The 27,734-nt window shown below is 42.8% G+C and overlaps 1 protein-coding gene across 1 annotated transcript; it reads right to left on the reverse strand.

Moving 5' to 3' along the window:
- Positions 1-1,892: 1,892 nt before the first annotated feature.
- LOC121572657 (cilia- and flagella-associated protein 58) lies at positions 1,893-27,734 on the reverse strand. Its single transcript, XM_045226687.1, has 18 exons — positions 27,573-27,734; positions 26,367-26,648; positions 25,961-26,109; positions 24,140-24,296; positions 23,478-23,672; positions 23,132-23,269; positions 22,404-22,563; positions 17,561-17,643; positions 16,979-17,170; positions 14,794-14,955; positions 14,482-14,628; positions 13,953-14,093; positions 13,184-13,407; positions 11,605-11,716; positions 11,286-11,390; positions 5,876-5,995; positions 5,456-5,589; positions 1,893-2,179 (listed from the first exon to the last, which is right to left on the reverse strand). Exons 1-18 carry the CDS (start codon positions 27,576-27,578, stop codon positions 2,059-2,061), a joined length of 2,628 nt encoding a protein of 875 aa, XP_045082622.1. The 5' UTR covers positions 27,579-27,734; the 3' UTR covers positions 1,893-2,058.

The following is a 27,734-nucleotide window of genomic DNA, read 5'->3' on the forward strand; positions in this document are numbered from 1 at the left end:
CGGAATCCACATCACTCCAGCCAAACTGACATTTCTTCTCCATGAGGAGTCTGGATTTGGCCTACGATTTCTAGAATGCGAATACATTCTGACCGTTCTAATTGGTCCCAGAAACCGATGGGTTGGGCCAGAGCCAGTTTATTAGAGACAAACCAATCGCTGATGAATTTATTTTGTACAACGCCCGTCATTTTGAAGTCACACAAAATACTTATAGGATGGCAGATTCCGACTGAATGTACTGTATGTAGCGATCGATACAGCAGCGGAATTACATTCAGGGTGAGTCGTCAGGCAAGGTTAGGAGAACTTATGCAGCAGGATAGGATAATTCATGTAGCAGGTTAGGAGAATTAGTTTAAGATTAGGAAAACAGGTTAGGGTTAGCTAAAATACAAACATTTCCACTTTTGACATCAATTTGATATAAGCTTTATTCTATCTAGCCATGACAGTGATGAGGTAATGTTCTACTAGCTTGTAAAGGTATCTGGCACTGTTTGTCACGAACTGCTAGAACAGGGGTTCCCAAACTTTCTTGCCACACAACCCCACTTTGATATAAGAACATCTTTGTGACCCCACCATGTGAAAAAAGTGATGTAATCAACAGCCAATATTTACTTATTTGTTTGGCGCTATGACAGTCTATTACAAATCAGTCTGACAATATTTTTGACAGTATTTCAATCGGAAGTATGGTTTAAAGTTCAGGAAAACATCAAGGAAGATCATCAGGCAATAATTGTGTATGATCTGTGTAGAAAAGAACATCATCATTGGTTTGAATTATGATGTTCTTATTATAAATGATATTCTTCAAAAATCAATGGGTACATATCATTAATTTATAAATCCAAAAATGTAGCAACTGCTGATTGCCCCTTGAATCAAGCCAATTGGTTTTATAAAGCCCTTTTTACATCAGCAATTGTCACAAAGTGCTTTACAGATACCCAGCCTAAAACCCCAAGGAGCAAGCAATGCAGAAGTAGATGCTAAGTGACCACCCTAGAAAGAAGGAACCAAAGAGGAAGCAGTCTCTAAGTGGTGGCTAGTCCTCTTCTGGTTGTACAGGGTAGAGATAAAGAGTACATGTGGCCATTAAGGCCAGATTGTTTTTCAGTTCATGGTGTGCATGCTTGGCAGACTGATAACCAGAACAGGATGGAGCACAAAAAAAGACGTTCAAACGTTGATAGATGACCAGCAGGATCTGAACCATAATGGCTATAGAGGGTGTAAACACTTCCAAATTGCTTTTCATAATTCAGGAAAACTATGAATTTGAATTTGTGATAAATGAGTTTAGCTACTGACCTATCTGTTCACTTCACATACAGTATCAGCCTACGAGCCCACGACTGTAATGAGGGGCATTATTCAAAACTAATTTGTCAGCTTCAACCAATATTTCAAAGCGCAGTATTTGGCCGTGTGGGTTTTTGTCCTAAACCTAATCTCTCGTGGACAGACTACGTAACATAAATGGTATCGTAACGTCTGTCAAAAGACTGATGTGACGACTAAAGTGCACAGTATTTCCGGTGCTTTGGTTTTACATCACTGGTTATTTGGATGTTTTAGGATTGGGTGATGGTGGTACTTAAAGTGGGGACGGGGATTTCAAACTTACATTTTTAGTTAGGGGGGAGGGCTCTGGCTGAGAGTTTCCGTTTAGGAGGGTGGAGATTTCTCTAGTCTCGTTAGTAGAATTTTCTCATTCACCTCCCTCCAGAACCTAATCGAGCATCTGACGCATTTACGCAAGATTTTAGTTCTGGGTTTCCGAGGTTATCCTAAACCCACCCATTTTTTCAGAGAGAACGCTGATTGGACTGACCATTTTCTAACTTCAAACATAAATATTGGAGAAAGGTCAGACTGATACGTGAAGTGAGCTCTCTTTATTGAATAACATCACAGCCCATTAATTTTTCCTTTAGAAGAGCTCTTAAAAACAGTATCAACAATGGTGAGTGTCTTATGAGGGGTGAGGAGGTAATAAGAGGGAGTGTGATAAGACGTAAGGCTGGAGGGAGCTTCTTGTCTCCCCCTCTAGGTAGTGATTTTGCCAGCCTGCTTAAGACTGAAGCCTCCACCGGTGAAGCGTGGACCGTCGCTGCGCTGGGGCAGGATCACCGACTGTCCCACCTGGGCCAGGCTCCTCTCTTTCTCCCTGCGGACACACAAGAGAGTTCCAGGAAATGAGAAGGACATTTGTCACACAGACACATGCAGACGCATTTCAGAGTTGCATTTCACACTCGCACGCACACACACGGTAAGGTCGCCCAATTCGCTGGCTAATTGATTTTCTGGTCGTCTTCCCAGCTTTTTTGATTTGAGCAGTGGAGGCTCCTCAGAAGAGGAAGGGGAGGAGCATCCTCCTCAGTGAAATTCATACAAATAAAAATGGTAAAACATTAAAAAAGTTATCCTTTTTAGATAAAACTATACTAAATATATTCACGTCACCAAATAATTGATTAAAACACACTGTTTTGCAATGAAGGTCTACAGTAGCCTCAACAGCACTCTGTAGGGTAGCACCATGCTGTAGCCGGAGGACAGTTAGCTTCCGTCCTCCTCTTGGTACATTGACTTCAATACAAAACCTAGGAGGCTCTTGGTTCTCACCCCCTTCAATAGACTTACACAGTAATTATGACAACTTCCAGAGGACGTCCTCCAACCTATCAGAGCTCTTACAGCATGAACTGACATGTTGTCCACCCAATCAAAGGATCAGAGAATGAATCTAGTACTGAAAGCATTAGCTACAGCTAGCTAGCACTGCAGTGCATAAAATGTGGTAAGTAGTTGACTCAAAGAGAGAGAAAGACAATACTTGAAAAGTTTTGAACAAATTAATTTCTTCAAAAATTAAGGAGAAGCAAGAGAGAGAGATTGTCTTTTTTTTCACTTTCAGTTTCACTTACTTAGCTAGCAAATGCAGCTAGCTAGTTTAGCCTACTCAAACACCCTGCTTAAACAGAGGGATGCTATGTTAGCTAGCTGGCTATGACTATCCAAAACAACACTGGAACTCTTACAAGTCAAGGTAAGCGTTTGGTTTTATTAATTTACTACCACTGGGGCTTGCCGGTGTAACTGCTAAACTGCTTACTGTAACATTACTGCATGATTGTAGAGGGCTTACTAACGCATTAGTTTTATTAGTTATGTTGACTAGGATGTTACTTTAGCTAATATGGTGACAACAATGTAGGCTGTGTGTAGCGGTAATGATATGGTTTGGCTTGGAAAGGTTTTTTCGCCTGGTCACATACAGCTGATATTGTCACGTCTCCTCCCGTTGCTCCCCTCCGGCGCTCTGATTCGCCAGTCTACTGAGCCACCGGTCTGAGCGCACCACCTCGGCAACACCGGAATGGAAACCCTAATCACCTCCAGCGCACCTGCACTGACCTTGTTAATTCCTGCGTCTGCGTCCTGCCTCTTCGTATACTCAGTACTCATCACAGAATCACACACCAAACGAAAATGGATGCAGCAGGAGTTTCCCAGTGCCTCGACCAGCACCAGCAGCAGATTGCCCAGTTGATCGCCGCCATGCAGGAAGTGCTCCAAACTCTTCATAATCTGCCCAGCACTCCGGTTCCACCTCAGGGAGCGGCAAGTGCCCCCAATCCACCTGTTCCCGTCCTATCACCCACTTCTGCGGGAACCCTCGCCCTACCGGAGCACTATGACGGTAAAACTACTAAATGTAGCGGCTTCCTGCTGCAGGTTTCACTTTATCTGGCGCGTCAACCTGGGGCATATCCATCTGACCAAGCCAGGATAGCGCTGGTGATTTCGCTACCTAAAGGAAAGGCGCTGGATTGGGCCACGGCAGTCTGGGAAGGAGAGGAGGCAGTGGCGCTTCCCTACCCCACCTTCCTCGCTCAGTTCAGGGCGGTGTTTGATCATCCCATGGAGGGAAAGGACATCTACAACAGAGAGATGGGCCCGCGTCCGAGTACTCTGAGCTTTCGCACGGTGGCGGCGTCTTCCGGCTGAAATGAGCGTGCTCTGCGCACGGCCTTCACAAGAGGCTTACGGGAGGACATCAAGACGGAACTTGCATGTCGGGACGACGAGATGGACCTTGATACGCTCATCACCACGTCCATCCGTCTTGACGACATGTTGAGAGAGAGACGGCGTTCCCAACACCTCCCGGAGCCTCGACGCTCACCCCATCTGAGCTATGGAAGCCGCCCTGCTTCCGAGTCCTCACCCATGGAGGTGGGCAGCACCCCCTACACCACCACGGACCACAGATCTCCTGGCGGATCCCTATCTAGGCGGTATGACTCCTGTCGCCGCTCCGTGAGTGTTATGTCAGCTCCTATCACAAAACCATTGTTTTTAGTTCCCATAACGGTGACTGGTTATTCCTTCTCAGGCACCATTACGCACATCACTCTCCCCATCACCATTCCCACACTACCGGAGCACCACGAGGAGCTGTCATTCCACATTGTCACGTCACCCCTTCACCGGATCGTTTTGGGATTGCCCTGGCTCAGACTACACAACCCCACCATCAATTGGAGCACCAAGAGGATCACAGCCTGGGGACACAGTTGACAGTGTATGTCAGAGCAAAAACCAAGGCGTGAGGTTGAAGTAATTGTCCGTAGAGCTCCGAGACAGGTTTGTGTCGAGGCACCGATCTGGGGAAGGGTACCAAAACATGTCTGCAGCATTGAAGGTCCACAAGAACACAGTGGCCTCCATCATTCTTAAATGGAAGAACTTTGGAACATTTCAAGACTCTTCCTAAAGCTGGCCGCCCTGCCAAACTGAGCAATCGGGGGAGAAGGGCCTTGGTCAGGGAGGTGACCAAAAACTCCTCTGTGGAGATGGGAGAATCTTGCAGAAGGACAACCATCTGCAGAAAGGATCTGCAGAGAAGAATGGTAGAAACTCCCCAAATACAGGTGTGCCAAGCTTGTAGCGTCATACCAAAGAAGACTTGATGCTGTAATCGCTGCCAAAGGTGCTTCAAGTACTTCAAGTACTGAGTAAAGGGTCTGAATACTTATGTAAACGTGATATAAATATATATTTTTTAATAAATTAGCAAACAATTCTAAAAAACGGTTTTTGCTTTGTCATTATGGGGTATTGTTTGTAGATTGATGAGGAAAAAAATATATTTAATCAATTTTAGAATAAGGTTGTAACGTAACAGAATGTGGAAAAAGTCAAGGGGTCTGAATACATTCCGAAGGCACTATAAACACTCATAAAAAAACGGAAAATAACAAAACCTTGATTCTTGCGATACAGGCATTTGGAATATCGCGTAAAAACATACATTTAAATTAATTTGATAAATCGCCACTACTTGTAGAGTTACATCAGTTTGGATCAGAAACCCCAGAATGAGCTCAGGGGTGATTACGGTGGTTGGTAAGTACTATACCAGGGTAATCTTTACCTGCACTGCTGTTCTTTGCGTTTCTGAGTGAGGTACTTCTTCTTAATGTTCTGCAGCTCATGGGCCAGTCTCTCAATCTCGTACTTGTACTCCTGTTCCTGGGACTCGTACATGTTCAGCTCTGATGACAAAGCCTGGATGTGGGAGATTAAAAGGACATCTAATATAAATCAACTTCAAGCAGCAGCATATGACTAAGCTGAAAATGACATGGCCAGGGAAAAAGCTACTCTGGGCCAGTGAGCCTGGCTCACAAGCCTGTGCATGGTCCTGCTGTATCTGAAGTGGCCATTTCTCTGCCAGTGGTCAGAGCTGCTTGGAAGTGGAAACGAGGGAGAGAGGGAGGGAGAGAGAGAAAGAATGAGAAAGATCGGGAGAGAGAGAGGGATGTACAAAAATAAGATGAAAGGCACAGAGGACCTTGAGCTGTTTTGTCTTCTGCCTCAGTGTCTGCTGGTAGATCTGAAGCTGCTCGGCTGCCTCCGGTCCAGGCTGACGGGCCAGAATATGCTTCAGCTCCACGTACAGTTTCTCCTTCTCCTGAGCATTTAAGCGGAAGAGACAGGTGACGCCACGCAGCCAAACATTCAGTCAGGGATGGGCTCTTTAAAAACGTGCACACATCCCACTGGGCGCTTCCTTACCAGCTCTCAACCCACCCATTATCTACAGTTGAAGTCGGAGGTTTACATACACCTTAGCCAAATACATTTAAACTCAGGTTTTCACAATTCCTGACATTTAATCCTAGTAAAAATTCCAAGTCTTAGGTCAGTTAGGATCACCACTTTATTTTAAGAATGTGAAATGTCAGAATAATAGTAGCGAGAATGATTTATTTCAGCTTTTATTTCTTTCATCACATTCCCAGTGGGTCAAAAGTTTACATACACTCAATTAGTATTTGGTAGCATTGCCTTTAAATTGTTTAACTTGGGTCAAACGTTTCGGGTAGCCTTCCACAAGCTTCCCAAAATAAGTTGGGTGAATTTTGGACCATTCCTCCTGACAGAGCTGGTGTAACTGAGTCAGGTTTGTAGGCCTCCTTGCTCACACATGCTTTTTCAGTTTTGCCCACACATTTTCTATAGGATTGAGGTCAGGGCTTTGTGATGGCCACTCCAATACCCTGACTTTGTTGTCCTTAAGCCATTTTGCCACAACTTTGGAAGTATGCTTGGGGTCATTGTCCATTTGGAAGACCAATTTGTGACCAAGCTTTATCTTCCTGACTGATGTCTTGAGATGTTGCTTCAATATATCCACATAATTTTCCTTCCTCATGATGCCATCTATTTTGTGAAGTGCACCAGTCCCTCCTGCAGCAAAGCACCCCCACAGCATGATGCTGCCACCCCCATGCTTCACGGTTGGGATGGTGTTCTTCGGCTTGCAAGCATCCCCCTTTTTCCTCCAAACATAACGATGGTCATTATGGCCAATTAGTTCAATTTTTGTTTCATCAAACCAGAGGACATTTCTCCAAAAAGTACGATCTTTGTCCCCATGTGCAGTTGCAAACCGTAGTCTGGCTTTTTAATGGCGGTTTTGGAGCAGTGGCTTCTTCCTTGCTGAGCGGCCTTTCAGGTTATGTCGATATAGGACTCGTTTTACTGTGGATATAGATACTTTTGTACCTGTTTCCTCCAGCATCCTCACAAGGTCCTTTGCTGTTGTTCTGGGATTGATTTGCACTTTTCGCACCAAAGTACGTTTATCTCTAGGAGACAGAACACGTCTCCTTCCTGAGCGGTATGACGGCTGCGTGGTCCCATGGTGTTTATACTTGCGTACTATTGTGTGTACAGATGAACGTGGTACCTTCAGGCATTTGGAAATTGCTCCCAAGGATGAACCAGACTTGTGGAGGTCTACATTTTTTTTCTGAGGTCTTGGCTGATATCTTTAGATTTTCCCATGATGTCAAGCAAAGAGGCACTGAGTTTGAAGGTAGGCCTTGAAATACATCCACAGGTACACCTCCAATTGACTCAAATTATGTCAATTAGCCTATCAGAAGCTTCTAAAGCCATGACATCATTTTCTGGAATTTTCCAAGCTGTTGAAAGGCACAGTCAACTTAGTGTATGTAAACTTCTGACCCACTGGAATTGTGATACAGTGAATTATAAGTGAAATAATCTGTCTGTAAACAATTGTTGGTAAAATTACTTGTGTCATGCACAAAGTAGATGTCCTAACCGACTTGCCAAAACTATAGTTTGTTAACAAGGAATTTGTGGAGTGGTTGAAAAACTAGTTTTAATGACTCCAACCTAAGTGTATGTAAACTTCCGACTGTACATTTTTGCATACTGTATCAACACTGAGTATATAAAAAATGAAGAACACCTGCTCTTTCCATGACATAGACTGACCAGGTGAATCCAGCTGAAAGCTATGATCCCTTATTGATGTCACTTGTTAAATCCACTTCAATCAGTGTAGATGAAGGAGAGGAGACAGGTTAATATTTTACTGCAGTGGGCTAAATCTGAGTGTTTCTTGGTAGTCTTAAACAAATATACTTTGAAACAAAAGTATACACCTCACACACATGGTTATGGGCTTACAAAAAAAAATTCAGATATAGAGTTGAAATGTATAACATTTTGAGTTTGCATCCCAATATTACACTTTATATACGTCACAGAAGACTGAAATATAGCAAAATAGTTTGACATAGAAACACCGGAATGTTTATTAATTATGAAATTATGAAAAATATTAATAACATTCCACCCATGAGGGCACTAGGTCATTTGACTGCTGGAAAAGGTTTTAAAGGATGTTAAGCCTTGAGACAATTGAGACATGGATTGTGTATGTGTGCCATTCAGAGGGTGAATGGGCAAGACAAAATATTTAAATGCCTTTGAACGGGGTATGGTAGTGGGTGTCAGGCGCACAGGTTTGTGTCAAGAACTGCAACGTTGCTGGGTTTTTCACGCTCAACAGTTTCCCATGTGTATCAAGAATGGTCCACCACCCAAAGGACATCCAGCCAACTTGACACAACTGTGGGAAGCATTGGAGTCAACATTGCCCAGCATCTCTGTGGAACGCTTTCGACACCTTGTAGAGTCCATGCCCCGACGAATTGAGGCTGTTCTGAGGGCAAAACGGGGGGTTGCAACTCAATATTAGGAAGGTGTTCCTAATGTTTAGTATACTCAGTGTATGCAGTCCACGCTAATTTCTGAAAGTTATGAAGTAGTGAACAAATTCTCCCAGGCTGCCATTGATTTCTGCTGTGACCAGGGACGGCCTGTTCAATAGGGCGATATGGGCGACGCACTGCCAAACGGGAAAAGGAAGGGATTTTTTTTCTAATCAATTATATCACGGCAACAGTAGTTATCAGTGTTGTAATCTATACGTCTGATCTGCCACAGTGCCACACTGCCACTAAATGTCGAATCAGGCTAAAGTCGTGCTTCAAATGGCTCCACCCCCTTTTGGGGCGATTTCAGTCAGATTGAAAATCGCCCAGAACTTCTGTCATAGACTCCCATGTAAAATCTATTTTTTTCAAATTTCAGAGCCTTCAATACAATCTCAATGGGTGTCTGTGGGCTTGCACTTACGCGCTTTCGTCATACGTTACGTAACCATGAACGTAACTGAGAAAAGAGTGGATTGTTTGAAAGAAGTTCCTTTTTGTCGGCGAACAAATGGAGATAAATTGGCAACGAAACAATTAGGACCTCCCAGACCAAATTTAATAATTCAACAGGTTTCTACTAAAGGCGGAAAGTCCTACACCCGAGGATTTTCCAAAAATTGGTACGAACGAAAAAGACATTGCCACTCACTCAACTGGATGACGAGGGATACAGGCTAGCTGTCCGCCGCCACAACGATGAGGTTAGTGTTGATAATCACAAGTTTACTGGATGTGGATATGGTGTAATAAAGGCAGTTTATTCAGAGGTAAATATATCTGGAATCGCGTTCACGGACCCGTTCGTCAAACTCTTAGGGAGCTATAAATTAAGCCCCATTACTTACCATATCAGATAAGAGAAATTGCTGCAGCTACATATATTTTACATCCTGGCCCTACATAGTTCACTATTTGCATCACTTACCAAAATATTACATGTGGTCATATATGCTTGGAAAGTGGAGATGCCATAGAACGTCAAAAAAGTAAACATTGCTGGAGACACATTGCCGTTTTGGAGAAGACATCGCGTTTGCTAGCGAAGAGATTTGTTGTGGCAAATGAACTTGGGCTGGGAATTGCCAGGAACCTCACGATAAGATATATGCATCAGCATTGCGAGTCTCATGATTCTATACGTATTGCGATTCGATACTGTGATTTTATTGCGCACCATATGTCTGTTGCAGAGGGATCAGAAAGCCATGAGAACGAGTTTTGATCAGTCATGGAAATAAAAGTGCTGAAAACAAATTGGCTCCCAATGTGAAAAGATTGAGAACAAGCTATGAAGGAACAATAATGGTGTTTTGGTGCAGGTACAGCCAACTAGCGCTAAAATATTGCGATATTGTCAATACAGTATATCGTAAAGTATCACTATGTAACTCGATTTCTTTCACCCCAATCCCTCAAATTAACGGTAAATAACTGAATTGTTTGCCCCACATTTAGCTAAGATGATTAGCTAGCCAGCTAAAATGTTTTAGTTAGTTAGCAGTCGCATCTACAATAGTTTACTGTCAATAACATGTCTCCAAAAATGACGTGGTGTCTCCAATTGTGTTGACATTTTACAATTGCAATGCGCATCCATGAGTATCCACTTTCTGTAGCTCAGCTGGTAGAGCATGGTGCTTGTAACGCCAAGGTAGTGGGTTCGATCCCCGGGACCACCCATACACAAAAATGTATGCACGCATGACTGTAAGTCGCTTTGGATAAAAGCGTCTGCTAAATGGCATATTATTATTATTATTATTATTATTATTATTATTATCTGAAGAGAGCCCCGAAACATTGTGTGCAGACATTTTATGCAATAAATGAAGTAGGTTCAATCTAGTAGTTCTGATCTTCTGATTGGTCCTGATGAGTTGGGCGAGGTCCCCTGCAGGCTACTGTCACTGTTGCATTGGCTCTGAGTCGGGTTCTCTGTCTTCAAATGTTCAGCCTAAGAGAGGGGATTTTTGTGTGTGTGTGTGTGTGTGTGTGTGTTTAACAGTGATGATGTGTGTGTGTGTGTGTGTGTGTTTAACAGTGATGATGTGTGTGTGTGTGTGTTTGTGTGTGTGTGTGTCCTCAGAGCAAGAACTCGTGAGTTGGAAGAACTGAGAGGCCTATGGCGTGGGTGTTGTCCTTGGCCACCTGCTGACAAGGCTGACAAGATAGGACCCTTTTGTCCATTGTTATTGGATAGGAACAGAACTTATAACCAGCTCCTGACCTAAATAGATCTTAGCACAACATTTTACTCAACATATCATATTCCATATTCACTATAACAAATATATTTACTACGACATTAGCAAGAACCGCCACATCCTCAGCCGGCTAATCCAGTGTGTGAAGTTTTGCGGAGTGTTTGAGTTAGCTTTGCGAGGCAAAGATGAAACTGAGGGCTCCACCAACCCTGGTAAGCCAACACTTTTGAGATCAGTCAATAAATGCTTCTGGTATTGACTTATATGCTGCCCCTGTCTTCATGTTGTTGCTGGACATATCTTTTTTTAAATGTGTGTAGGTCACCTAAATCATCAGAAAAATTGCCCCTCCTGAGAATTTTTTCAGGAGCCGCCACTGGCTGTGACCCAACCCATTCCTTGTGGGAGCACCTGGTGTTTGGGTAGCCAATAGGATGAGACAGATTTATCTGGGGTTTACCTGTAATAAAAGCTCTTTCTCCACCACTTCCTCGCTCTTGGTTATCAGACGCCTCTGTAAAGAGTGAATCTTCTGGATCAACTCGTAGGTGCTTGGATCGCTGGCCTGAGGAAAGTCAAATAAGAGGCATTAATGCATAACCCTAAACAAGTTCTCTGGCTATGTCTCACAGGAGCTAGGCTGAAGCATTAAGAAGTTCATGTCCCTAAGAGAGTAGGTATACAGTAAAAGTAAATGTACTGAAACAGGTCTAAATGTTTTTGAGCCCATGCACTCACAAAATATACACACACACAGTCACACACAGTAACACACACACCTCCAGCCTTCTCCAACGATGTACATTCATAGGATTCTCCAGCTCCTCCTCCAAGGCTCTGCACCTTGTCCTCTCTTTGAGCAGCTCCCTCTGCATGTGGTAAACCTCACGTCTGTCACAAAACCCACAAAATGCCATCAAATGTCATGGCATTTCCTCCTCACATATTTAATGACAACAAATACAAGTGGGGCATAGATTGAAAACAGACTTCAATTTCACTATTTTCGTTAATCATTAAGGATGTAAAACATTGGCAAGCCTGTATCAATTCAATGTTTTGTTCATGGCAGATGTCCAGCAAATGCCACTATGGTAACCTTTTGTGGGTTGCAGATATCAACAGGTTCACAATAAAGCAAATTAATGCCGATAGTGGATGAGACAGCAATGTGAACTGAGCAATGCAGAAATAGTCCTGCTGCACAGATCTGTGCACTTTTGTACCACAAAAACAATTTAAATAATGAAATAATGTAAAATGAAAGGTTATTAAGAATAGTGCATAATTTACAGAAATTGATTATGATTTCAGTGCGCTGCTCTCTTTGAACGGTGTTCGGTACTAACTTGAAATATACTTATTCCTGTCACTATATAAGAACTTATTGATTATGTTACATGTATGATAACTGTTTATGTTCTGTGTCAATTAAGTGTGAATAAGGAATGTGTATGGAAAGTTACTGAGGGAGGAGAAGGGCAACAGTTAGTCTTTGATAAGGCAGGCCAGCTACAGAACTAGGGAGGAGCGAGGAATTCCGCTCGAGGTCAAGTCAACAGAAGAAGTGAGAAGAAACCTCTGGGAGGGGAGCCAGAGGGGCCCACCCCAACGACCCTCCTACTACAGTCCTATCTCACACACATACACTTCCATGCCTACGAAGGTTCTAGCATCAAGCAGGGCCATGACTACACCAGTTGAGAGGAACCAATTAAGTTCCTGCCTAGCAACATAGATGTATTGGCTGTCAAGATGTGTAAGGAGTTGACCCCGCCTAGTAGGAGGTTATAAATATATGTGCTTGTATCGTCATATCTTGTCTTTGCAGCTGTATGACCCAGTGTGGTTTAATAAATCTAGCTTTCTTCAGTCCAACTGGAATTTCTACCAGAATCTTAGAACCTAACAGCGGTTAAAGGAAAACTCCAACCAAAAACTATATTTTGGAATTTGTTTCATCATATGCTGCAAAATGCATCATATGATGCAAAATGCATCATACGGGGATGATTTCTGTATTTTGAAAGTTAGATATCTTGAAAACTTGATTGCTGATAAGCAAAACATTTTGGGATTATGTCAACAATGGACTAATGAAACAAATACTAAAATATAGTTTTTGGGTGGAATTTTCCTTTAATCATACTGGTAGCCACCAGCTGCAAAACCAAAGTACGGGATAAATTGGTTATACATTAATTCAGTATGACTTTGGGTGCTAGACGTTCAGGGCAGGGTCTCGATCTTTCTCTGTTTCCCTATGTCCCCCCTTCTCTCTGTCTACATCAGAGTCTCCCTCCCTCTCTGTCTCGCCGGCTCACTTTCTCACCCTCTTACTTCCTCTCTCAATCTCACCTTAAGTCTTCCACGTTAGCCACAGTCTTGGCCAGGATGCCCTTCTCTCGTCTGAGTTTCTTGATCTCCATCTTGAGGAGGCGGATGTCCTCCACCCTCTGGTTGTACTGGATCTCTCCCTTGTTCAGCATGGACTGCTGGATCTTGATCTTCTCGTAGAGGAGGGCCAGCTCGTCGTTTCGTCGCACCAGCTGAGTGCCAAGGATGTCTCGCTCGCTGATCACCTACACGACGGTGATGGCAAAAGAGCAAACAACAAAAACCCCAGGTTACTTTGATCAAAGACTACAAAAATACAATAAATCAAATACAAATGTGATATTGGCCCCTTGTGATAATGTGTATGATTATTTTCCATCTAAATGGATACTGGTAGATGACCTGCTAAATGACCTGCTATTTCCTAGAAAGTCTTGAAAAAAGATTCATGGTGGTGACAACATACCATAGCATGCTCTACATTTCTACTTGGTCTCATCCATTCAAATACAAACCTCATTAGAAATAAATGAAAAGCTGCACCTCTGTCGCATTCTGCAGCCTCATCAACACAATGTTTTTGACCCATGTGATGTGAGACCGCAACGGCATGACAGATCTGCTGGCTGATGACAACATCTCTGTCCATCCCAGGCCTCTACGGGAATGACCTGCCCCTTTATTAAGCACTATTTTATCACTATGACAGTACTATGTGTCTCTTTGAATGGGCAGTGAGTTTTCAGTGAAAGCAGGGAGCCACCTTTCCACCCCTCTCTCTGTCCCTTACCTGATCCAATTCTTTCTTCTGTCTGAGCCGCTCAGCATCAGCGTCGGCTATGATCTTGAGCAGCTTTCTCTCCTCGGCCTCCTGATTGTCGATAAACTGCTTTGTCTCCAGAGCCTGCTGCTTCATCTTCTGGAGTTCGGCCTATAGGAGGAATGGAAAGACGGCCTACACTTAAAATCAAACTGGTTTTAATTGTGCCATTTGAAAATGAGGTAAATGAGGGGAGGCTAGCCTTTGAGGGCAGCCAGGTAAAGAAAAAGAAAACAGACTTTGGGCCTTGGTCAAAAGCAGTGCTCTATAATAAGGTGCCATTTGGCAGGATGGGTGTCATGCTGGTGGGGAGTGTGTCACACTGATGTGATTGAAAGAGCTAAAGCAGGTTGGTGTTAATATTTGAGTAAAACGAAATGCTGAATTACAACCATCCTTTCTCTCATGACTAGTTACACCAATGGGTTCCCAGACTAAAAAGTCAATTTGCACAGTAGCCACTTTAGCCACTCACAGTGAGCACGGCATAGTAAATTACCTTCAGAGCCTCCTTCTCTTTCTCCACTCGCTGGAACTCCAGGTGCTCCTTGACCAGGGCAGACTCTTTGCCGTTGATCTCCTCCCTTAGCTGGTCAATCTGATGGTTCATGATCTTCAGTTTCCTCTTCATCTCTGTGATCTCATCCTGAAAGAGAGGGTGGAGAGTGAGTGAGTGAGTGAGTGAGTGAGTGAGTGAGTGAGTGAATGACTGAATGGGTGAGCAAGCGAGCGAGTAGACTGACCGATCGACAGACCGGACAATCACCCGCCTGCCTACACAACTGACTGACTGATCATATGTAAATCCAACCTGAGCTTCGATAAGGTTCTTGCTGTAGAGGTTCCGATCAGATCGGACGGCCTCGTAGAGGTTCTGCTGCTGTTTGAGCTTGGTCTCTGCCTCTGCAATCTTCTTCTTGTACTCAAAGATCTGCATCTCCCTCATTTTAATGTCCTCCATGTGTTGGAGCACCTGTGGAAGAAAAGGAACAAGGGAACAGAGGATCATCCCAAGAGGGGGTTTAGTTTGGGACTTAATAGAAGACTTGGGCTTGCGTAACCAGAAGCTGATAGCTAGCTGTTTATATAACACAACCTAGGCACAATACCGGCATGTTGTAGTCCTAAATTATATACTGCAATGTTCAAATTAAGTTCCTTACCATTTTCTCCACCTCATCAACATATGTAAAGATGCTTTGTCTGTTGCAACACATGTCGCATATCACATTATCTCATCTGCAATGTTCAAATGGAGTTCCCTCCCATTTTCTCTGCTTCATCAACATTAATGCTAGTGCTACATTACTGGTACAGTATGTAACTGAGCCTAAATCCCTGGGGATGAATGTATCCAACGTGGATTTAAGATCAGCTATGCCCTTTAGATCACAATGAATAAGATTACATGGACAGGGGAGACCTGCCAGCACTCTGGGGGCCTCATTGATAAGCGTTGTGTAAATTTCACACTAAATATCTGCTTAACCCATTTCTGAAAAGAATGTGTACTTATAAAAATATTGAGATTTATAAACTTGCCATATGCCACACATACATGTTTCTCACTATAAATCAGCCCCGTCCTGAAACTATGCGCATGTGAATGAGCATTATTTATTCGCCTGGAAAACGCCCTTCATTCACCTTTTATGGTGATAAATAACAACCCTATTTGCTGTATAATAATAATAATATGCCATTTAGCAGACGCTTTTATCCAAAGCGACTTACAGTCATGCGTGCATACATTTTTTTTGTGTATGGGTGGTCCCGGGGATCGAACCCACTACCTTGGCGTTACAAGCGCCGTGCTCTACCAGCTGAGCTACAGAGGACCACATAATAAGTATATTGAAATTAAGCCATTACAGTTTCACCAAACAAAAGCAATGGCACATTTTATCAAATGTTTTGGAGATGTTGCCACAATGTTTTAATCTTCTGCTGTGACATTTGCTGTATTGGGCAAAGGACTGTGACAGTTTCTGAAATAAATAAACCATGACAAATTGTTGTGGACCTGTTAGCAGAACATTTTAATTCAACAATGTTTTGCATGGACTTTTTCCCGCAACCTAAATATGCTGCACTGTCCTTAATTCTGAAACAGTGTCTACTCGAGAATTTTTTTATTACAGTATTCAAACCACAGAACTAGAATGAGATTATATTTGATGATTCAGACGTAGAGTAGTACGAACATGTTACTACTTCAACCTCGTGAACGTGACAAACTGACACATTTTCATTTTCGTCAAAAACAAGTTTATATTGAAGGAGTACCTTTGATTTGATGGACTGCACATGCACAGTTCGACCCGATAACGTGTTTATACGCATGAGCATAACTAGCCAACGTCGCCATGACATCGCCTACAAGTGTGATCTGGGATTTCTATTGGAGAAACAGTTTCTGCCTATCTTCATACTGTACTGTCTTTGTCGTTACTAACCTATAGAAGTACGAGATACCATACCCGTTCACAGGGAAGGCTAAATCTTGAAACTCCTTTTGTCACCACAGATTTAAGAAAAACTGCTTTTAATTGCTTGGTTTTGTCTCCCCTGCCTAAATAAAGGTTAAATAATTCCTATTTATAATTTTAGATTGCAAGGATAAAATAAATAGATGTTCGCTCTTCTTCCTAACGACAAATAGCTGCATTTGTTTTGTCATTATGTTTTCCTGTTGTTGCTGTTTTATGAATAGCGTGTCATCCTAACCATTCCTCATTTGCATAAAGTACTTACTTGCCTGCTTGCAATGCAATAATTACTAGAAGTAACAAGAAGTAGTGCGTTTGCATGGTCTGAACTTTGCGTGGAGGTAAGCACATTCTCCAGGCAAGTTCAGTTTTTATAAATGCAGTGAAAACTGGTGCATGTTTTCTTTTGCAGGGAAAATGTTATATTTTGTACATACGCAGCGTTTATAAATGAGGACCCTGGTCTCTCCCCCCATCCCTGAGTTATCTTAGTGCACCTTGACCTGCCTTGTGTGTGAGGTCGCTGGCCTCGTTGATATAGCGGTCACGCTCCTTCTCTAGCTGGTAGATGATCTTGCGCTGCTTCTGGGCCTCGTCGCGGTAGTTCATGATCTCCTGGTCCAGGTTCTTCTTGGACTGCTCATGGAGCTTCACTACATTCAGCTGCTTCTCCGTGGCATTGGCTGCCTTGATCATGTTCTACAATGTACACACACAAATGTGCATGCAAACACACACAAAACAAACCAATAAACAGACACACACACACACACAGACACAAATGTACATGCACAAACACACACTTTCACAATTGTGGTTGTGAGCAGATGAGAGTGTGTTTGGTGCACATTAGTCACATTAGGAGGTGTCTAATGAAACAAATCATACAAAACAAGACCTGCAAATAACGAAACAACATAGGCTATACACATAATGTCATGTAGCATTAGGTGCTGGCAATGCCGGGGTTGTCGGTTTGATTTCTGCATGGGGTACATACTGGATGTGTGTCACTGTCAATGTTGACAGTTCTGCAAGTTGCTTTAGATAAAAGTGTCTGCTAAATTATATTATTCTCTACATACATACCTTGTTCAGGATGTCTCTTTCCCGCACCAGTTCGTCAATGCCTTTCTTGTCAATCTCCATCTGCTTTTTGGAGGACTCCATTTCTGTTCACAACATTCATGTGGTGGGGTTCATGTTCATGTTGTTTTTGAGTGAGAGAGAATGATAGACATTCTGTATACACAATTGATGTACCTTGCACACAAACCCCACCACAATGTAACCACTACATTTAATATTTTCTGAGTTACTAAAAGATAAGGAAAAATGGCATCTTCCTGTCAAAAAGAGTGCTTTTGACAGTGAAGAGTGGAACAGAGCAGAGGAGTGTTTAAGTGTCAACCAAGATATTTCTGTGTGTCTCCCGGCATACACTACCATTCAAAAGTTTGGGGTCACTTAGAAATGTCCTTGTTTTTGAAAGAAAAGCATTTTTGTTGTCCATTAAAATAACATCAAATTGATCAGAAATACAGTGTAGACATTGTTAATGTTGTAAATGGCTATTGTAGCTCGAAACGGCTGATTTTTTATGGAAGATCTACATAGGCATACAGAGGCCCATTATCAGCAACCATCAGGCCTGTGTTCCAATGGCACGTTGTATTTGCTAATCCAAGTTTATCATTTTAAAAGGCTAACTGATCATTAGAAAACCCTTTTGCAATTATGTTAGCACAGCTGAAAACTTTTGTGCTGGTTAAAGAAGCAATAAAACTGGCCTTCTTGAGACTAGTTGAGTATCTGGAGCATCAGCAATTGTGGGTTTGATTACAGGATCAAAATGGCCAGAAACAAAGCACTTTCTTCTGAAACTCGTCAGTCTATTCTTGTTCTGAGAAATGAAGGCTATTCCATGCGAAAACTTGCCAACAAACTGAAGATCTCGTACAACGCTGTGTACTACTCCCTTCACAGAACAGCGCAAACTGGCTCTAACCAGCATAGAAAGAGGAGTGGGATGCCCTGGTGCACAACTGAGCAAGCGGACAAATACATTAGAGGGTCTAGTTTGAGAAACAGACGCCTCACAGGTCCTCAACTGGCAGCTTCATTAAATAGTACCCGCAAAACACCAGTCTCAACGTCAACAGTGAAGAGGCGACTCCGGGATGCTGACCTAGGCAGAGTGGCAAAGAAAATATTAAGATGGGAAAAAGAACACAGACACTAGACTTTTTCTTTGCAACTTCAGTTTCTTGGCAATTTCTTGCATGGAATAGCCTTCATTTCTCAGAACAAGAATAGACTGACGAGTTTCAGAAGAAAGTTATTTGTTTCTGGCCATTTTGATTCTGTAATCGAACCCACAATTGCTGATGCTCCAGATACTCAACTAGTTTCAAGAAGGCCAGTTTTTTTATTTTTTTATTTTTTTTATTTCACCTTTATTTAACCAAGTAAACCAGTTGAGAACAAGTTCTCATTTACAACTGCAACCTGGCAAAGATAAAGCAAAGCAGTGCGATAAAAAACAACAACACAGAGTTACATATGGGGTAAACAAAACATAAAGTCAAAAATACAACAGAAAATGTATATACAGTGTGTGCAAATGTAGCAAGTTATGGAGGTAAGGCAATAAATAGGCCATAGTGCAAAATAATTACAATTGTATTAACACTGGAATGATAGATGTGCAAGAGATGATGTGCAAATAGAGATACTGGGGTGCAAATTAGCAAAATAAATAACAATATGGGGATGAGGTAGTTGGGTGGGCTAATTTCAGATGGGCCATGTACAGGTGCAGTGATCGGTAAGGTGCTCTGACAACTGATGCTTAAAGTTAGTGAGGGAGATAAGAGTCTCCAGCTTCAGAGATTTTTGCAGTTCGTTCCAGTCATTGGCAGCAGAGAACTGGAAGGAATGGCGGCCAAAGGAAGTGTTGGCTTTGGGGATGACCAGTGAGATATACCTGCTGGAGTGCATACTACGGGTGGGTGTTGCTATGGTGACCAATGAGCTAAGATAAGGCGGGGATTTGCCTAGCAGTGATTTATAGATGACCTGGAGCCAGTGGGTTTGGCGACGAATATGTAGTGAGGACCAGCCAACAAGAGCGTACAGGTCACAGTGGTGGGTAGTATATGGGGCTTTGGTGACAAAACGGATGGCACTGTGATAGACTACATCCAATTTGCTGAGTAGAGTGTTGGAGGCTATTTTGTAAATTACATCGCCGAAGTCAAGGATCGGTAGGATAGTCAGTTTAACAAGGGCATGTTTGGCAGCATGAGTGAAGGAGGCTTTGTTGCGAAATAGGAAGCCGATTCTAGATTTAACTTTGGATTGGAGATGCTTAATGTGAGTCTGGAAGGATAGTTTACAGTCTAACCAGACACCTAGGTATTTGCTTCTTTAATCAGCACAACAGTTTTCAGCTGTGCTAACATAATTGCAAAAGGGTTTTCTAATGATCAGTTAGCCTTTTAAAATGATAAACTTGGATTAGCAAACACAACGTGCCATTGGAACACAGGGCTGATGGTTTCTGATAATGGGCCTCTGTACGCCTATGTAGATATTCCATAAAAAATCAGCCGTTTCCAGCTACAATAGCCATTTACAACATTAACAATGTCTACACTGTATTTCTGATCAATTTGATGTTCTTTTAATGGACAAAAAAATAGCTTTTCTTTCAAAAACAAGGACATTTCCAAGTGACCCCAAACTTTTGAACGGTAGTGTACATTTGTGCGGGCATGTGTATTCGTGTCTGTTTAGTTCTGCGTGTGTGTGCATGTTGAAATCAAATCAAATTTTATTTGTCACGTGCCAAATACAACAGGTGTAGACTTTACCGTGAAATGCTTGCTTACGAGCCCTTCCCAAAGATGCAGAGTAAAAAATAAAATAAATAGTAACACAAGAGGAATAAAATACACAAGAATGGAGCTATATACAGGAAGTACCAGCACCAGATCAATGTGCAGGGGTACGAGGTATTTGAGGTAGATATGGACATGAAGGCAGGGTAAAGTGACTAGGCATCAGGATATATAATAATAAAACAAAGAACAGAGTAGCAGCAGCATATGATGAGTGTAAAAGTGTGTGTACGTGTGTGTATATGTGTGTGCGTGTGCATGTGTTATGTGTGTGTGTGCACATGTAGTGCATGTGAATGTGTGTGGGTTTAGTGTGAGAGTGTCAGTGTAGTTAGTGTGTGTGTGAGTGAGTGTGTGTACAGTGGGGAGAACAAGTATTTGATACACTGCCGATTTTGCAGGTTTTCCTACTTACAAAGCATGTAGAGGTCTGTCATTTTTATCATAGGTACATTTCAACTGTGAGAGACGGAATATAAAAATCCAGAAAATCACATTGTATGATTTTTAAGTAATTCATTTGCATTTTATTGCATGACATAAGTATTTGATCACCTACCAACCAGTAAGAATTCCGGCTCTCACAGACCTGTTCGTTTTTCTTTAAGAAGCCCTCCTGTTCTCCACTCATTACCTGTATTAACTGCACCTGTTTGAACTCGTTACCTGTATAAAAGACACCTGTCCACACACTCAATCAAACAAACTCCAACCTCTCCACAATGGCCAAGACCAGAGAGCTGTGTAAGGACACCAGGGATACAATTGTAGACCTGCACAAGGCTGGGATGGGCTACAGGACAATAGGCAAGCAGCTTGGTGAGAAGGCAACAACTGTTGGCGCAATTATTAGAAAATGGAAGAAGTTCAAGATGACGGTCAATCACCCTCGGTCTGGGGCTCCATGCAAGATCTCACCTCGTGGGGCATCAATGATCATGAGGAAGGTGAGGGATCAGCCCAGAACTACACGGCAGGACCTGGTCAATGACCTGAAGAGAGCTGGGACCACAGTCTCAAAGAAAACCATTAGTAACACACTACGCCGTCATGGATTAAAATCCTGCAGCGCACGCAAGGTCCCCCTGCTCAAGCCAGCGCATGTCCAGGCCCGTCTGAAGTTTGCCAATGACCATCTGGATGATCCAGAGGAGGAATGGGAGAAGGTCATGTGGTCTGATGAGACAAAAATAGAGCTTTTGGTCTAAACTCCACTCGCCGTGTTTGGAGGAAGAAGAAGGATGAGTACAACCCCAAGAACACCATCCCAACCGTGAAGCATGGAGGTGGAAACATCATTCTTTGGGGATGCTTTTCTGCAAAGGGGACAGGACGACTGCACTGTATTGAGGGGAGGATGGATGGGGCCATGTATCGCGAGATCTTGGCCAACAACCTCCTTCCCTCAGTAAGAGCATTGAAGATGGGTCGTGGCTGGGTCTTCCAGCATGACAACGACCCGAAACACACAGCCAGGGCAACTAAGGAGTGGCTCCGTAAGAAGCATCTCAAGGTCCTGGAGTGGCCTAGCCAGTCCAGACCTGAACCCAATAGAACATCTTTGGAGGGAGCTGAAAGTCCGTATTGCCCAGCGACAGCCCCGAAACCTGAAGGATCTGGAGAAGATCTGTATGGAGGAGTGGGCCAAAATCCCTGCTGCAGTGTGTGCAAACCTGGTCAAGACCTACAGGAAACGTATGATCTCTGTAATTGCAAACAAAGGTTTCTGTACCAAATATTAAGTTCTGCTTTTCTGATGTATCAAATACTTATGTCATGCAATAAAATGCAAATGAATTACTTAAAAATCATACAATGTGATTTTCTGGATTTTTGTTTTAGATTCCGTCTCTCACAGTTGAAGTGTACCTATGATAGAAATTACAGACCTCTACATGCTTTGTAAGTAGGAAAACCTGCAAAATCGGCAGTGTATCAAATACTTATTCTCCCCACTGTATATAGTCTTGTGAGTGTGCATAGAGTCAGTGCAAGATAGGGTGTGCATGTGCGGGTGTGTGTATCCTTGCCTCTCTCCAGGCCAGCGATCTGGTTTTTCAGCATGTCCCTCTGCTGCTCCACTTCCAACTTCTGATCCTCCGTCTGTCGGAACTTCCGCTGAGTGGCCTCTCTCATCTTTGTTAGTTTGGCAATCTCCTGACGCATCTGATTCACCTCCTCCTCCTTCATCTGAGGAGGGGGGAACAAAAGGAGGGAGTAAGAGAAAGAGGAAGAAGAGCGAGAGAAAGTGGGGTGGGGTGTCAGAGAGGGAGGGAGAGCGAGAGAGAATAGGTATTTATTGTGTTGCTGGCATTAGGGCTCCTGTCCAATTTTCGTTGTCTCTCTGATAACAGTTCAGGAAGAGGCCACTCCATTCTCAACAGGATTTGTTTGAGGAAAGACAAGTTTGCAGTGGTTTGGGATAAGATTGTTTTTTCATTTTTCCCTCTCTTCTCCCTGTCCAAGAAATTTGATTTGATTTGATTACGATTGAAAAGGCAACACTGATTCTAGATAAGCACTCCTACTTTGCCACACTTTGTGAATATGGGCCCATATGTGCTGACATGCAATGGTTTGTGAAAAACAGCCAAAAAACAACCATGGGGTCCCATGATAAAAATAAGGTTTTACTGGCATGATGTTTCGATCAACAGTAGGCAGCACTTTGTGAGGGCTCTCTATGGATGTCTGTCATCTGTGGAGCTTCTCACACATGCACACGCACACAAACACACTGGGTGTTTGTGGGCTTTACCTTTAGGTCAGATGCCCTTTGTTGAGTGTCGAGGGAGAGCTGCTCCATACTCAGGGCATTCTGTTCATTCTCCTGCTGGAGTTTGGTGTTTCTCACTTGCAGTTGCTCCAGCTCCTTTGTGGCCCGCTCATTGAGAATCTGCGAGGGGACAAACGGCACAAATCAAATCCCACATTAAATCTAAACCCCCTACAGCATATATGTAAAAGTTGTATTCCATGTGTGTACGACTGGCACCGTCTCTCAAGTTGGTGCTCATCTGTGAAAAGATTGGAGGATGAAGGGGAAGGGAGAGGACCGGTGGACAGGGAGGGTGTAACGTCATCCCCCCTGGTCACGGCCTCACCTTCTGCTCCCGCAGCTGCTGCTCCAGCCTCTGCTGCTCCTCTTTGCTGCGCTGGCTCTGCAGGTTCAGCACTTTGATGTCCGACTGCTTGGCTTCCAGGTCCGTGTGTAGCTGCTTCACTTCCTTCTCCAGCTTCTCCTTCCGCCGTGTCTCCCGCGAGCACTCGTTCTGACGGACTTGGATGTCTTGCTGGAGCTGTGGTGGACAGGATACAGGATCAAAACGATGTCGTTAGTAGCAAGTATTCCAGGAGGTAGCGGGCACTGGAGTGTACATACTATATGCTAAGGCCCCAGTCAATGTATGACTGGATGTGCCAAGACTTGTGGACACACTGTCCAGCAAATAAAGCGTACTGGTTTATTTGCAACCGAATGGGAATGAGGACTGAAATGATAAACAATTACAGAGTCAGGTTCCAGACAACTACCAAGTGTATGGCCATAATACCTACCTAATAACTAATGCCCTACCTGCCAGTTAAGTGTTTTAAAAATGTGATGTTTAAGATGTAATGCTACATTTAAAAAAAATCCTATTGAGTTCTCTGTTCAACCAAGAACACGTTTTTTTTGGTTTATACTTGTTCAATTTGTTGTCATTAAGTTGATTAACAATAAACACCTATAAATGCAAATGGTGATGTTGAGTGTCTGCATTACCTGAGATATGGTTTCCATTGCCTTTTCTTTTTGAACCTCCATCTCTTGTTGACTGGCGGTGGCCTTTGTTAGATTATTTCGCAGAGTCACCACTTCCGTAAGCAGTTCATCTCTTTCCTTGGTTAGTTCCTCTTTGATTTTCAGCAGATCGTTCACACTGAAAAACAAATGAGCTTTCAGTTAAAACTTCTCTAATGTTATCTTTATCTAGAGATGTAGGCAGTGCTTAATTTGTAGGCTGAGGCTGCTGATCCGTAGGTATCCGCCCCTTCCCGTCACCCTGGATCCCGCTGGAAAGATCCATATCATGTTCTGCGCATGTGTTTCTTTACCTCTACTTTACGAACACATTTTTGTGGTCACCCTCCCTTCACATTTCTCATTGCCAATCATTAATGATAATTCTTCAAGTTTTACCGGTGAAACGTCCATGCAGCATCTACATGCCAACCATTTGATGTCGATCAGTTTCATGGGAATATGCATTTAGATCTTCTTAGTTATGTACAGGGTTGTTTCGAATTTTGTACAGTGAGAGAACCTGTGTTTTGTTTCAATCAAAGCACATGTTTTGCCTAGTGGCGCGCGCAGTTGAGCTGTGGCCGTATAAGAGTGAAATGCGACCATTCGCACAATCATCCTAAAATCAATTACAGTAACTTTATACTATGCTATTATATTTGGTTATGTTATGTAGAATACTATCATTATGTGATCTTGTAGATATTGATTCAGTTTTGATCTAACTCTACGAGTAGAGAAGAGACTGTGCGTAAGTAGAGATTCCTGCACATGCGTAGGAGCTTCGGGATCTTTAGTCATTGGGAAGAAAGGTCCAGTAAAAGTCGGATCCGTAGCCTATAAATCGGGACGTGCCGAAACTCAAAGTGAGCATGAGAGGGGTACTGAAATGCATGGGGGGGGGTTCACCTTTTTAATAAATCAAGCATTTGCATAGTGGCATAGAGTAGCCTAGAGCAGAAGCGTTTCTAGGACTTGCACACAAAAATGTCCTTTTATAAACGCATTTCATGCAATTCTACATATTTTTTTTTTATACCACACAAATTACCGATATGACAGGGTAGCGAAGATAGGCTAGTGAATGTGCACTCACCAGTGATGGCCGATGCGCTCGTGCCATTATCTCTCAAGATACTTTGTAAAACAGTGTAGTTCGCCTACAGATTCATTATAGTGAATTTGTATTTGAATTGGAATAGTTACATTACTGCCTATTTTATATTTTGATGATGAAGTGCAATGCTGGAGAGATGGAGAGAGAGTTGCAGGCTCATGTCTATCAGAGCAGAGAGAGATTGAGAGAGATCACAGAAATAGAATCTTATTGTAGTTCTGTGAGAGATAGGCTACAGCCGCATGCTTCTCTCTCTCACCACAGCAATGGCCAAGGGTTGGTCTCAAAATATAGGCTACAATGTGGCGCAAACTTAAACCCGGACCCAGCCCAACCCGAATCAATTCTCAGAATATCAAGTGCAGGCTGAAAATCAACATTTACATAACCTTTTTTAGGGGGCAGGAGAATTAACGAGGAGGCAACTTGATATAGCCTAACTAGGATATATATATATTTTTTACTTTTACATTGCAAACAGAGGAAATTATATGTCATGCCACGAGGTACCGGATCCAGGAAAATATGTGCCAGAACGCAGCAGTCCAAAACTGAGAGGTGCCGGATCCTGTTCAAATTAAGCACTGTATGTAGGTCTTCAGGTATGACAATAATCTCTAGTGAATTGGTCAATTCAAAGGAAGTGGACAATGTACAGTGCGAGTGTGCACAACTCAACTCACCCATGTTCTTGACCCACAGACAAACCAGCTCCTTGTTCAACAAGTTTTGTTAGATTTGAAATTTCATGTTTCAATGTTTGAATTGTCTCTTTTGCTCTGAGCTCTTTATCGTGGGCTGCATCAACCATTTTCCAAGCCTTTTCTATTTCCTAAAAGAAGAAAAAAAAGTGTTCAATACACTTTTATATGGCCATATTACTATGACAAATCTGGGACATGTTGAAATAAGGCACAATTCTAAAACAATGCTCTATTCTGCTCAAAATGAAGAGTGTGAATATTTGTACTGCATAATACCCTACATGCGCTTATTGCCAACACTAATGACAACCTTCACCCTAACCTTAGGCTGTAGGCTTATTAAACATATATGCAGCTACTCATGTTTTCACCATGAAGGGCCTACCTTCTTCAGAGAAGTTATAGTCGTTTGATCTTCCTGGGACAACTTCAGTGCAGTAGCAACTTTTACTGAATTGGACACTATCTCTGCATTCAGCTCCCTGCATTTTGTCATCAGCCTCTTCTCACTCTCATGGGACTTCTTCAGGGCATTGGTCAGTTTCTCATATTCAACCCGGAATTTGTCCAGGCTCTTGTCTCCCACCAGCTCATTGAGAACCTCCTGGAACTCCTTCTCCAGTGATTCAAAACTGTTCTCATCTGCTTCTGGCTTCTGACCTTTATCCTGGGAAAGGACACACAAACTGTAATCACACACTTTATGTTCTCTGTATGGTTTCACTCCTGCAATAACTACTGTAACTGATCTGTTTTCTATTAATCGTATGTGTATCTGTTGCAGTTGATCTTGTTTCTTGCCCTGACTGTACTACACATTTCCCGATTGTGACAATAAAGATATATTGATTGATAACTGTCACAAGTTACTATAGGCCTACTATAGAAATGCAGTGACATGAAGAAAAATTACTTTGACAGTTCTGGAACGTTAACGTTAACATACTGCAATCCCCGATCAGTATCTATCTATCTGTGCGTTAGAGACCTCTCGCCCAGAAAGCTCTGATTCAAACTCCCATTCACCAGCTCTGAAAGCGTTTTAATGTCAAAAGACGTTCGTCGTTGATCACCAAATATGGAGTTTCGCTGAGCATCTATCTTCATTTACTCCCGTTACGGCCGGTATGTACTGTCATTGGAGGTGCCGAATAGGCATTGTTTGCCAATTTTTATTTATAACTTTTTTTGGAAGTACATACCGGCCTTAAATTAATATAGTTGCTCTATATTTGGCGATCAACGAACGTATTTTGACATTGGCCGAACGGTTGCAGAGCTGCCGCTGGTGAATGGAGTTTGAATCGGATTGGGAGCTTTCTGTACAGTACTGAAGAGCCCTATCTCCTCCAACGCCACGGACCGTCAGTCACGATACAGTAGGTGACTGACTATTCACTAGGCACCAACCAGACGAGCGAAAACGGACTGAAGTTTTCCAACAAGAAAGGCTTGTGTTTGTTATCCTTTGCTACACGTTTTGCTGCGGTGTCCACTAATGAATACTACCCAGAGGTAGCACCTGTTGCTTTTGGAAAAACATAACGTAACGTTAGCTATCTAGCTAGCTATACAAACCAGCACAACTTACCTCCATGTTTCCTGTCCTGTTAGTCAAAAGCGCTTAGTTATAATACACAAGATTGTAATTTCCAAAATGTCTGCACCTCATTTGTTAGCCAGCTAACAGCTGGCTAGCTCCAGTTGCTAGCTAGCCCTCTTCATGTTGTTCATTCATACACTCCAAGGAAAC

Source organism: Coregonus clupeaformis, chromosome 17 (genome assembly GCF_020615455.1).
Source record: "Coregonus clupeaformis isolate EN_2021a chromosome 17, ASM2061545v1, whole genome shotgun sequence".
NCBI lineage: Eukaryota > Metazoa > Chordata > Actinopteri > Salmoniformes > Salmonidae > Coregonus > Coregonus clupeaformis.

Excerpts from the sequence above, each read along its gene's own strand:
- LOC121572657 (XM_045226687.1), bottom strand. Across the intron at positions 14,094-14,481 it reads AAGAGAAGGAGGCTCTGAAG|GCCGAACTCCAGAAGATGAA; the intron begins GTAATTTACTAT and ends TTCCTCCTATAG. Across the intron at positions 5,996-11,285 it reads AGAAAGAGCTTTTATTACAG|GAGAAGGAGAAACTGTACGT; the intron begins GTAAACCCCAGA and ends TTAAATGCTCAG.